General features: G+C 36.0%; 2 protein-coding genes across 5 annotated transcripts; one reads left to right on the forward strand and one right to left on the reverse strand.

The window, feature by feature from the left end:
- The first annotated feature begins 211 nt into the window (after nt 1-211).
- On the forward strand, nt 212-4,318 carry LOC107264452. 2 transcript variants are annotated; one of them, XM_025081742.1, is made up of 7 exons: nt 212-464; nt 527-692; nt 803-1,211; nt 1,273-2,194; nt 2,258-2,530; nt 2,613-3,126; nt 3,190-4,318. In XM_025081742.1, the coding sequence occupies exons 3-7, from the start codon at nt 1,091-1,093 to the stop codon at nt 3,418-3,420; spliced, it is 2,061 nt and encodes a 686-aa protein (XP_024937510.1). In that variant the 5' UTR covers nt 212-464; nt 527-692; nt 803-1,090; the 3' UTR covers nt 3,421-4,318. The 2 variants fall into 2 exon arrangements, with proteins under 2 accessions (XP_024937510.1, XP_024937511.1); XM_025081743.1 differs by having other exon boundaries at nt 212-460.
- A 68-nt stretch (nt 4,319-4,386) lies between these two features.
- Nucleotides 4,387-11,633, reverse strand: LOC107264451. 3 transcript variants are annotated; one of them, XM_015732696.2, is made up of 6 exons: nt 11,386-11,633; nt 9,826-9,931; nt 9,680-9,753; nt 9,499-9,594; nt 6,006-7,894; nt 4,387-5,900 (listed from the first exon to the last, which is right to left on the reverse strand). In XM_015732696.2, the coding sequence occupies exons 1-6, from the start codon at nt 11,408-11,410 to the stop codon at nt 4,401-4,403; spliced, it is 3,690 nt and encodes a 1,229-aa protein (XP_015588182.1). In that variant the 5' UTR covers nt 11,411-11,633; the 3' UTR covers nt 4,387-4,400. The 3 variants fall into 3 exon arrangements, with proteins under 3 accessions (XP_015588182.1, XP_015588181.1, XP_024937509.1); XM_015732695.2 differs by having other exon boundaries at nt 9,499-9,603; XM_025081741.1 differs by lacking the exons at nt 9,499-9,594; nt 9,680-9,753; nt 9,826-9,931; nt 11,386-11,633 and adding an exon at nt 8,339-8,669.
- Nucleotides 11,634-11,919: the final 286 nt, after the last annotated feature.

Below are 11,919 nucleotides of genomic sequence, written 5' to 3' on the forward strand. Positions count from 1 at the left end.
TAATTTCCTTTATCTTCAATAATCCATTCCTTCTCCCCTTCCTCTAGAATCATATCTACATTGAATAATTGCAAATTTAAAAAATGTTATTAAATGATAAAGGATACAGTAAATATTGCCCCTAATTATCGTATTGCTATTTAAATTAAGAAATACATTTCCAACAGAATGAGTAAAAAGTTATATTCATATTAAACAAGAGTACATATTTTTAATTAGATGCATCCATCTATACTCCAGTCATATGTGTTCTTCCACATGTTCCATAAGCGTTGGAATCTTGAGATCATTGGTGTTCCACTTACAGAGTCTGTAGATTGTTCTTTACAATAATAATAATTCATGCCAGTAGTTTCCTTTTTTTTTTGTATGGGAAATTTCTATAAACAACTTCAGTGAGATCAAGCTCGATATTATCGAAAGATTTCCTTTCATTCGCATCTGCGCAGCATATTGAAGTGTATGTATGTACATTAGTTGTGTCTATTAGATATTTGGTACACAATATACATAATATACAATTTAGTTGAATGCTGAGATGTGACTGGTGCTCGTGAAGAAACATGGAAGAGACTGACATGACTCATTGAAGAGAGAGTTAAAATCAGTTAGAATTGACTAAGAATTTGACTTTGGGTCGAATGTGTGTGGTGACAAGAAAATTCAAAGTGTCGAACCTCCGATGAAATCACGTGAGTATTATAATACGAATGATATGAATGACAGAATAATTGTTACAGTTATTTTAGTTCTGTTTTTATTGTTATATCCTTATGGAGCAATGCCTGGTATTATTTTATAGATTAGCAGCTGCCGTTAACCTTAACGTTACCTCCTGGGAAAATATGTTACAACGTCATGAAGTATTGTTATTTGACGAACAGATAACAAATTTAGATTTCTGGATATGACCCTTGGAGCTCATTTATATGCTGATTACATTGAATTGAATATTGTGACCTGGCAGTTGCTTGGGGGTTGTGATAATATGACGTTTTATAAGGTGTCGAAGCATAACATGAGTCCCCCAAATGTGTCAATAGTGTAGATTGTTCAAGGGTTATATAGTTTTTGGAATTTGTTCTGTATAATGCATACTGAGAATGATCTTGAAGGAAAGGCAGAAGGTGATCCAGAGACTTCGGTCACTTCTGCTACAAATAGATCATCCATTCTTGAAGAAGATCTTGCCTTGAGCTCATCAACTATATGTAAGTATTAAATAATATTTGTTATCTTGTTCGGAGGATAATCTCTTTCGGCTTGTGATAGGTAATAGTGATAAAAGTCCTACCGAGGGTATGGCAGCTAGACTTGCTGCAAGGGAAGCAAATAGAATAATTTATGTGAATGAGGATGCAATGGATTGTAATTATGGGGAGACCACTGGTATGTCAAGAGTTGTGGAGGAGCCTTGCAGTCCTGAGCTGTTTAATAGTGACACTGAGGAAAGTCCAAAAGAAACAGAAACAACAGAAACTGGGAGAACATTGAATGATGAAATGTCCACATCCGTTATTCAGCCGACGCAAGCCGAAGTCTTGGCAAAATCTGATTACTGTCTGTTGGCCAGAATTAATAAACATCTCAGTGGTGTTCCTCCACCCCCTAAACATACGATATGCCAGAAAGACTGCAACGATTTTCTAAACTATATCAAGCAGAATCGTAGCTTCTTCTGGACATATACACCATTGGCAGACAAAAATACACATGTTGTGTATGCTCCAATCAATAAGTCTCCAGAGGAGAGTAGAGTCAATCATATAGAGACAATTTATCAACGACAAGCAAAAAGTACATCTAGGAACTTGTCAACTGCCTTCGATGCCTGCGACATATCTACGGAGCCAGTAATAACTACTAAAGAATCTTGTATACAAGATGGTACAGATGTCAGTAGTATTAGTACACCAGTGGACAGTGGTGAAACAATTGTAAAAAGTAAAAGCCTTGTCAAAGACAGTTTTGGTCTGGATGATCTAGGAGGGAGTGACTGTGGTGTATCGAGTAGCTCCACGATTTCGACGTTAATCCGGACGGAGCCCGAGATACCTGAAAATGAGGTAAAGAAGGCAACGAGCTGTAACATTTTGGATGAACGTTCTTTATTACTGTATAACACTGTCAACGAGCAGGATGTGGTGAATCTTTCATGGGACGAAGCTTTCCATCACAAGTATCATGGGATACAGTAAGTCCTTAAGGAGAATTCTAGTTATGTTTAAATGGTAACCCAGTCCGAATTAAATTGCAGCTACAACAGGAGCAAGTCAGTAGAGGAATTCGAAACTCTCACTGCAAAACTATGCGAGAGATACGTAGGGGCAGAGACGCAGTCAACCTGCAACATATGGTTTACGAAACAGGCACCAGGAAGTGCGAGAAAGCGTCTCCTGGGAAAACGAAACATCGGTCAGAGTCCAGGAAAGCGTTTGAGCCACTTAGCCAGACGTCGCAGAACATTTTCTAGTGCAAATTTACAGGGTATGATGCATGCAGACAAGAAACAATTGGTCCTTAACGTAAAGTACGCCCTTTATATCAATATTCGATACCTGACCGTCTTACATTAAAAATAAAACTATGACGTACTCATTCAAAACTTTCAGAAGGTCTACTTTACGAAAAGGCAAGAGTCCCCGTGGTAAAAGTCCTCGAGGTAAAAGTCCACGAGGATCTGTAAAGAATCGAGCAGCATCCAGAAGAGTATCCACAGATGGTCCCAGTCCAAGAAGGTCTAAATTAGAAACTTCGAAACGTGCTCTATTCCAGAGTCCTTCAACGGATCGCGCAGGTCCTAGCAGATTATGCACCACATCGAACAGCAATCCCCAGAAGATTAAGAGGGCGCTTTTCCCTACCCCAAAGAAGAAGGAAGAAGAGAATACAGACGTCTTCAAAAGACTGACCTTCGAGGAAACGCGCAAGAGGAAAAACGAGGACGATCTAGAAGGTCCTAGATTAAAGTGGGCTAAGAGTCTATCCTTCGATTGTCCCCACGACATAGAGAACGAATCGATAACGTTCTTAGACAATGAGAGACACTCTACAGGAAGTATTCGCACCAAGAGTGATTCCGCTTCTCGTCAAGCTATCTGCGAGCTCAGCGACGCTCACAAGAAGGTAAGTCTTGTTAATCAAAAATCCCAATATAAATAAATATCCTTACGCAAAATCACCTTGTAGAAGCTTCTGTGGGCCGTCGCCCAGGCTCTGAAAAGTAAAGGCATAGATATGAGACATCCCAGATTCAAACAATATGCCTCAACCTTGGCACGTACCGTCAAGAAGTTCATGCCTGATCTTGAAAATAGAAATATACCTCGGAAGCCGGGCAGCACCAGCGACCGGATGCTCAAATTGGCGAAACACCATGTTCTTCTCGTAATGGAGAATTCAAAGGTTGCCGATAATTAGTCAGTAATTAATTAATTTCTTAGATTAGTTATTATGATGTTCAATTAGGTAAGGCATTCTGAGGGCGAGCTGCTCCTGTCGAGCGTTTAAATGACATAACGCAATGAAGTCTAATGAATTTTACAATTTATTGTGAAGAGTGAAGTGATAGAAAGACTGCTGTTTCTGATAAAAAAAAGAGAGAAACAAAAATGAAAAGAGAAAAATAAAAGAAATAATGAACGAGCGTTTGAAGGACAGCGGCGTAGAACCCTTGTGATTTTAAATTATTTAAGTCGTTGACGATTAAGGTGCGGTCGCATTTATGTACAGTGATATCGATTTATATTAACTATTTGTATGGTTTCAGTGACTATGCATACTTAGACTTGGCAAACGGGAGTTATATGCACAATTAAAATACAGATCGAGAAAGTACACAGACAAACTCTGAGATACGTGACCCGCGATAATTAAGATACGAATAATAATAGCACTAACGTTTTTACAAGTAGAACGCAAAAACCGCGGGAGGGACAATCGTTTTATAAACCTATTTTTTTATCAAGAATATGATACAGTCTATTTTATCAGCACGCAGTAATACCTGATAGCGAAAATGCGAGAGCTTATGAAGTCGTACCTTCTTAATAGAATTGAATTTGGATACATACTCCCGATTATTTTGTCTCATTAAACTGTATGATTGTCTTGCGGCAGACTATTTTATTTTTAATTTGACTATTCGATACTGTACTAGATTTCATTCTCACGGAGATAACAGTGTTGTCTCCATTGGCTGATAAGGAAGTGGAAATACTTGTGTGCAAGAAAAAAGGAATGAGTCAATGAAATTGTTATAAAAATAAAACGAACATGTAGTTTATTTCGACAATAGACTATTTAATTGAAAAAATAATATCGTTATTCATTTGTTTCCACTTTTCTAGAGCACTGTTGTACAATATACATAAGTGAAAATTACTATTTTTTTTTTCAGTTCACGATACTTCTGCTTTCTTCTTTTCTTTATCGGTTGGTGAATTTTGGTTGTCGCTCCAAGGATCAAAGGATTTGTTGTTTGTGAGTAATCCTTGTAGTACAGCTTCTACGTACTCTTTGCGCCCTTCGTCGGAATCGAAGGAAAAACCTAACGATGGTATGAATTCTGTTTCTACAACTGTTTCTACTGTCTTTGGTTTGACAGTTTTTGGGGCACTGGTAGTTCTTATTGCCTTTGTTAATGTTGGCGTTAATATTGACGTTGGCGTAGTCGCCACTATTGTTTCTCTGGGTAGATTAGTCTCTGTCTTGATTTTGTCTGAATTCAATTCTATTAATGGTAATCCAGTTTTGAAGTCTAAATAGCGCTCCTTGTCAGGAAGTGCAAAGATGAGTCCTTCCTGTTTATAAGCCGGTTGACCGAAATTTTTATTTAATTCAGCCAGAATACGTTCTCTTAGAAGAACTTGATTTTTTTCATTTTGTTCCGGGTTTTTAATGTCCGATGATTTTAGTATAGGATTTTCTGACACTTGTTGAGATGTACTTATTGCTGGTAGGATCTTTGTTTGAGATTGTTGATCTGGTTTTATACTGGATGAAAAGGGTTGTGGAAATTTGTTAGATTTTAATAGTTCCCCTTTGGTTTTTTCTTGAATTAATGTTTTTGAATCAGCAGTCTCTGCGTCTAGATTTCCTTTTTCAAAATCCACCTTTTTCGCTTCTCGCAAACTTTCTTGAGGTGCCTCCGGTACTTTGAAAGGCTTTTCTTGTTTCGGACTTATTGAATCTGGTGAGTCAGATCTTATTATTTCAAAATTTCCTAAATCTCCAAAGATACCAGTATTTGAGCTTTCATGTTGCGCAATCAAACTTTTAATAAAACTCTGATCCTTCGTAGGATCAATTTCTTCATCTTTATTCACTCTGAATGACACCTGATAAGGAGAATCATTCTTGACGATGGAATCTTCAATTTCACGTAGATTCAATGAAAAATCTTTACCAAAATTATCCTGCACAATTATTGGCGTTCCCGTTGCTGGAATATTTTCAGCGAATTGTACGGTAGATTCCAAAATATTCTTTCCAAAAGTAATTTTTGGTATTTCAGTTTTAAAATCATTCTCCTCAGTGGTCGAAGGAGTCTTTTCCAAGGTTTTTAAATTAGAATTGACTGAAGGCTTTTCTGTACTTGGCGTATAAGCTATAGTGAAACTTGCATTATCTTCAATTTTTAAATCAGGAAGGGTTTCAGTATTATGATTTAGAGAATCTTCGGTTTCTGATGTAGAAGGATCTTCAGTGGTTAAATATGCAGAATTTTCAATTTTGTCATTGTCATATTTAGATACGTCAAATGGCGGAATCAATGTAGTTGCAGGTACTTCTATATATTCTTCAGACGAAGACAAACCGAATGAGATTTTGGAATCTTCATTGTTATTGAGTAAACTTGAAAACTTAACAGTCTTCTTATTGCTATCATCTTGAGTTATCTGGAAGTCAAATATCAAAAGTAAGTAATCCATCATTCCTAAAATTGAGTAAAGGTTGAAGATATTCACTGACAAATGCAAAAATGTATAAAAAAAAATACTTACACGACTGCCTATTAAATTCTTCAAAGGTGACGGCATACTGTAGGGTCTGTACTCAATTGTAGTGAATGCAGCCAAAAGTTTGGATCTCTGTGTCGACGTCTCATCCGGTACATTTATCCTAAAGTTCTTTCCCAACAATTCAGGTGGTTCTAAAAAATCTGCAGGTTCTCTGCCCCCAGATTCACGACCAATTCTGGAGCCATATTCTATATCAGTATTATAAATATTTAATTTTTCAGTCGTAGGGGAAATGTTAAATTCACGTTTTGGTGTTCTCGTATTGTCCCTTGAATTAGAAATAGCTAGGAAATGTTTATCCTGTCTTGGCAAGTTACGAGTTGTTAGGCTTTCAATAGATTTTATAACAGTTTCCGGTCCTTCGGTACTTCCGTCATTTTCATCGGAACTTGTATTTTCTTGAAATACATTATAAGGCGTAGTTGATTGAATTGAAATATCTGGAGTTTCTGTGTAATTTAATATCTTAATCGTAGAAAAATTTTTGTCGGACACCGTGGTGAATTTTTTACGTGAAAATTCACCAGGTTGCTGTGTAATGAATCGATGATTTCCGGAAAAATCAATTCCGCCAACTGTTGTAGCTTCTTCAGCCGTGGAGGAATCGTTTCCACTTTCATAAAGTAATCCTGGTGTCTCGTTAGAATATGTTATACTTTCACTGTGAAATCTTGTAGTATCGGTAGGTGTTGTATTTTTCATTGAAAATTTTGGAATTCTCGTAGAACCGGTTTCCACTATATCGTTAGTAGTACTCTGACTAACATATTTTGGAAATTCTGTCGTAATGGGATGGTTGCCAGAAAAATGAGATCCTTCTTTAAGAATCGTTATATTTTCAGCTTTTGTGGTGCTGTCGACATTTTTATAATCAAACGAAGGTACAGTAGTACCAAAATCATTACTCTTATAGGACACAGTGACATCCAGAGGAACTGTTGATAATTCATCATGAGTCGTTCCTCCAAGATTTTGAAAATTCTTAGTAATTCTATTCCTATTCTGAGCAATTTTTTTACTTCCAGCATGAGCCAAACCAATACTCTTTATAGCGACTGCACTATCCTCTTTCAGTTCTTGGAGATTTTTTTTCAAACCATCTTCAGGATTGTCCTTATTAATATTACCCTTGTTATAAATAACCGTTGGGATTGTTGTATAAATCCGGATATCTTTACCGTGTGTATAAAGATGTTCCGAACTTTGTACATCCTGATCGAATTTCCCATAAGATTCCGTAAATGGTCTATATGTAGTGGGAACGGTAGGAGAGTATAACCTTTTTGTAGTAGTAGTGACAGTAGGTACAGTGGGTGCATAAGATGGTTGAAATTCATTTTCAAAATCCGTTTGAAAAATATGTATCCTTTGCTCATGGGAATTCTGATTCTGTCCTGCATTATGTGGATAATCAAGTAGCTTTCCATTATGAATTTGCTGTATACGAATGATAGGAGAATCAGTAATGGATTCTTGAGTGTGATAATAATTCGAGTTAAAGGGATTTCGATCCGCTTGATTTTGTCTTTGTGAATTTTGCAAATTTTCCGAAACACCATCGTTCACTTCGTTCTTATTGGAACCATTCACAACTTTGGATTTTCTATTAGGATCCTTCAACACTTCATTGTCCAGTTGTAAATTGATCATAGCGTGAGCCTTGCGCATCATCTCGTCGTCATCCTGGCCATAAATATTATCATTGACATGATAAAATTTGCCAGCTGTTGAACAGTCGACTTTATTCCACCAGTCGCAAGTCAGTAGTTGCTGATTGAATATCGAACCAACCGGACACAAAAATGATGAAACAAGAACGTCATGACACACATGAAAAACTTGGCAGCCAACATCCGGATCAGCATAGTATCCTGAATACAAAAAGAAAGAAGTATGAATAAGTCTGTCTAGCAATCTACTTAATTATAATAATTAAAAAAAATTGATCTGTTTCTGATCGAATATATTCCTGAATTTCTGTCATAGTCAGATTACTCATATTTCTCTATTAATCTAATTAGCCCAAACTTTTTAATGACCAAGAGATTCCACTCCACCTATCAAAGGATTACGCATTCTAGAATGTAAAACAAGTATTGCGCGATATATCTGATGCATCCAATCACATAGTATCAACATATATATCAGCAATAGAGTGTATACCGTACATACAATGTAATACGGTGACCGATTCGTCTCGGCATTCTCGGTATAGGAAGAGCGTCTTAACGAGTAGAGAGGATCATAAAAATCAATTGCGAAACACACTATTATATGTCAGCCGTATACTGGATCTAATGTGAAAAACAAAATACCATAGACTTGTTAACGATCATAGTCCCGCCCTGAATTCACTCTTCGTCGAACTATCTAGAAATCATCCTTGTGATAAACGTGATACCGGTTTCTGCTCTTGTCCTTGCGCAATTCTTGCTTACACCATTGGGCCCAACTGCCACGAGCAGACCATTTCGCAAAATATCAAAATGGCTCGAAGAAGATACCTGCCTGGCTTTTTGTAAACTAGTCCAGTGGGTAAAGAAGTGATATCTACATACTTGCCGACAGTTAAATATTTTCTATAAGATTTCCTACATTTTTTAACCCATTACCGTCCAGGGACTCTTAATAAATCGCCGCTTAGAAACTGTGATAAAAAAAACGAAAAAAATGTTTATTGTCTTATTAAAATAAAGTATATTATTCTATGTGTTTATTAATGGTGAGTAATAATAATATTATATATTTTCAAATTAGAAATACTTTTTTCGTATAATTTGAAAAACAAAAAAATCCGTTTTATGCATCAATTTGTTTATTTATATGCGTCAAATGAATGGACATAAAAATTACTATTATAGATCACATCTTTTCAAGTAATTTATTCGTTAAAAATTTTGTTTACTATTTTTCGCAGTTATTCTGACGTAACTTTATCAAGCTTATGTACAAATTTTGCAACAATAAAAAAAAATTCGACATGAGTGTTAATAGGTTGAACGGAAAATTCTTTATACAGTATTAATTAGATACTATTTTTTCAAGTAAACGAATTACGTCAAATGACAGGTATTCATAGTATTATAACTTTTTAAAAATCGAACGCCAGACTTTGGAATCTGGGCAGATACTTACACGCGTTGACCTATTGCGATATTTCAAAGGAAATGTTAATCGTGGTTTCCACAGTTGGTACACCTGCACGACTCATCCTTGACATCCATGTATAAAGGTGATAAAAGTAACCAGTAACAAAAGTGATACTCAGGATGGATGTTAACTGTATGAGTTCACGCTTAGGATTACGCAAGATTGAAATTTCGCCTAAACTTTCTGCTGATTCTTATTAATTATTTTGTTTAGCGTCTGACGTTCACTTATCATAGGTCCGGGTACTTTGTGTAAATTATCATAAATGTTTTGTGTCTATTTTGGATAAATAATGTCTATCTTATGCAGGTAATGTCTATTTTACCTCTGGCACGTCCCACGCAGGAGAATCTTGTAAGCGGCAATCTAGTGTAAGCTGGATAATCTACCCCAGGCTCACCAGGAACGTTCAATCGTATGTCTGAGAAAGCTAAGAAGTAGCAACAGATTAATTCTTTTTATAAATATTTGTATTACCCTCTTATTATCAGATTCATTATTTGTACCATTCTGATAAGGATCATCCTCGTTTTGATTGTAATTTTCGTAGAACCCATCATCTTCGGGATTAAAGTGCTTGCTGGGAAGCATACGAGTGCATAATTTTATTGTGTGGATTTTATATATTGGAAAATTAATTTTAAAATATTACCTTCCTCTGCTGCCGTCGGCGGCGCGACGTGTCAAGAAATTTCTTTCGCCTAGATTCCCATAGATATTATCAACGTCGATGTCGCCAAGAACCACCGTGACGAAACCTGCAAATTAAAACGAAAGATAAGATAAAAATGATAAACAATCTCACCAAAATTTATTTTCACTAAACAATAAGTTCTGTTCATCTCTTAGAGATTCATTGTTCATCATTGTTATCGAGTGAAGGTAAAAACGAAGAAAGTCACAGCAGTAATGAAATTTTGTTCACGTAAAGTGCCATTTTGTGATTCTTCCTTCAACCGGGACAAGAATTCAGTGAAGCACAACAATAAGAATGATCAATAACTACATATAATAGTAACTAGAGATTCGTACTATTCTTTGCATAAGACCAGCATATTCATTGAACGAGTTGAACCATGAAATCATACGTCAATCAAAATCATACGATTTTCATGAGACGAGACAAGAGAAACGAAGAGAATGAATTGAATTATATATACATATATATGTACTCTAGAATTAGCATCTGACGGGCGTTCGAACTTTCGCCTTCTACGTTCACGATTAGTGGTAACTGCTCGTTAACTGCGAAGAATCGCAGTGGATTTTTGCAGTCTGGAAAAAGTGCCGCCCAATTCTGTGTTATAGACGTTAACGTCGTGAGACGCGAAAACCGCGAGACATAAATGAGAGAAGTAAATAGAAAGTGATTTTTTTGAACAATTCCTTTCTTTCCTTCTCAGCTGCATCTGGATGCTGCACTATCTTATTGCACTTTAAGAAAGTCCTATTGTCGTTCCAGTAAGATACAAATGTAAAGTTGACAATTTTTTTAAATTGAGAACACCATGTGTGTTTCTCGTTTCTTTGACTTCCGGAAGCAATGGAATTTTTAGTGCCCATCAACTCCTTCAGTTCAATATATAAGACTGTTCTTTTTATGGTGTATGTAAAACAAGCTTTTATTTCTTGTAATTGTGTTCGGCGAATAATTTGATCGTCTTTAGCGCAAACGTGAAAGTCCATGATGTAATACCGGAAGACGATCCACTTATCACGATACAGGAAACAGTCCCCAGATCGATGGAGTCTCTTCGATAGAATATTGATTATTTACTTATTACATTTAAGGAGGTTCGATGATAACGCATAATCCGAGACAAAATTCTGTATTCGTTGTATAAATTAGTCAATAACAAAGTCGTCGTCTGTGCAAAATTTGAATATGATTTACCGTATAGTTTTTTGGATGTAAAAAAAATCTAAAAGTGTAAATTTCCATCATATAGATATATTTGATCTATAAAAATGAATAACGTCAAAATTCAAAATCTCTATTTTCATAAGGTAGAATGTAATGATTTTTAGCCGGATTGACGATGTTATTTTATATTTTCATTAATTTAATTTTTAACCATAAATCTTAAAATTTTGTTCATTCCCTATTTGACCTGCGTTTCCCTATTACTATTATAATTATCATCACCGAACCTCATTATCTGATCTGTAATTTGAATTGCGTAATAATTTTTGCAGCCAGTTTATTACTTACAAAAGTATTGCAGGATAATCCACATTATGCTGCACAATTTACATGAATACACATAAGATATTTGAACTATCCACTTCAAAGTGGCCGGTGCACTGACGCCGCGTGCCACTTCGCAACTCTTTGTGACTCTTCTTCGTAGCTTCTTCTCGTCTATTGAAATGTATGGAAGAACTGTGGGGGGATGGGAGGATTGGCTGCTATCCCCTTTGACTTTCTTCCACCACTCATCGAGCCCTGTTCTCCCTACCTTGGCTGATAGTAGCGATGAGAAATTGCGAAAGAGGCAAGAAGTGAAAAAAAAGAAGAAGAGGCCATCGTTATATGTATAAAGTTTACCGAGATAAATCATCAATTAGCACATTCATTATCCATTTGATCATTTTAACTGGCGCACGGATTTGATGTTTCCCATTTAAAATACCTCTCTCTCTCTCTCTCTCTCTCTCTCTCTCTCTCTCTCTCTCTATATATATATATATATATATATATATATATATATACGTTTGCCAAATAGATTCTTTGGGAACACGAAAA

The sequence above is a fragment of the Cephus cinctus genome, unplaced genomic scaffold, assembly GCF_000341935.2.
Source record: "Cephus cinctus unplaced genomic scaffold, Ccin1 Ccin1_scaffold0171, whole genome shotgun sequence".
NCBI classification, from domain to species: Eukaryota; Metazoa; Arthropoda; class Insecta; order Hymenoptera; family Cephidae; genus Cephus; species Cephus cinctus.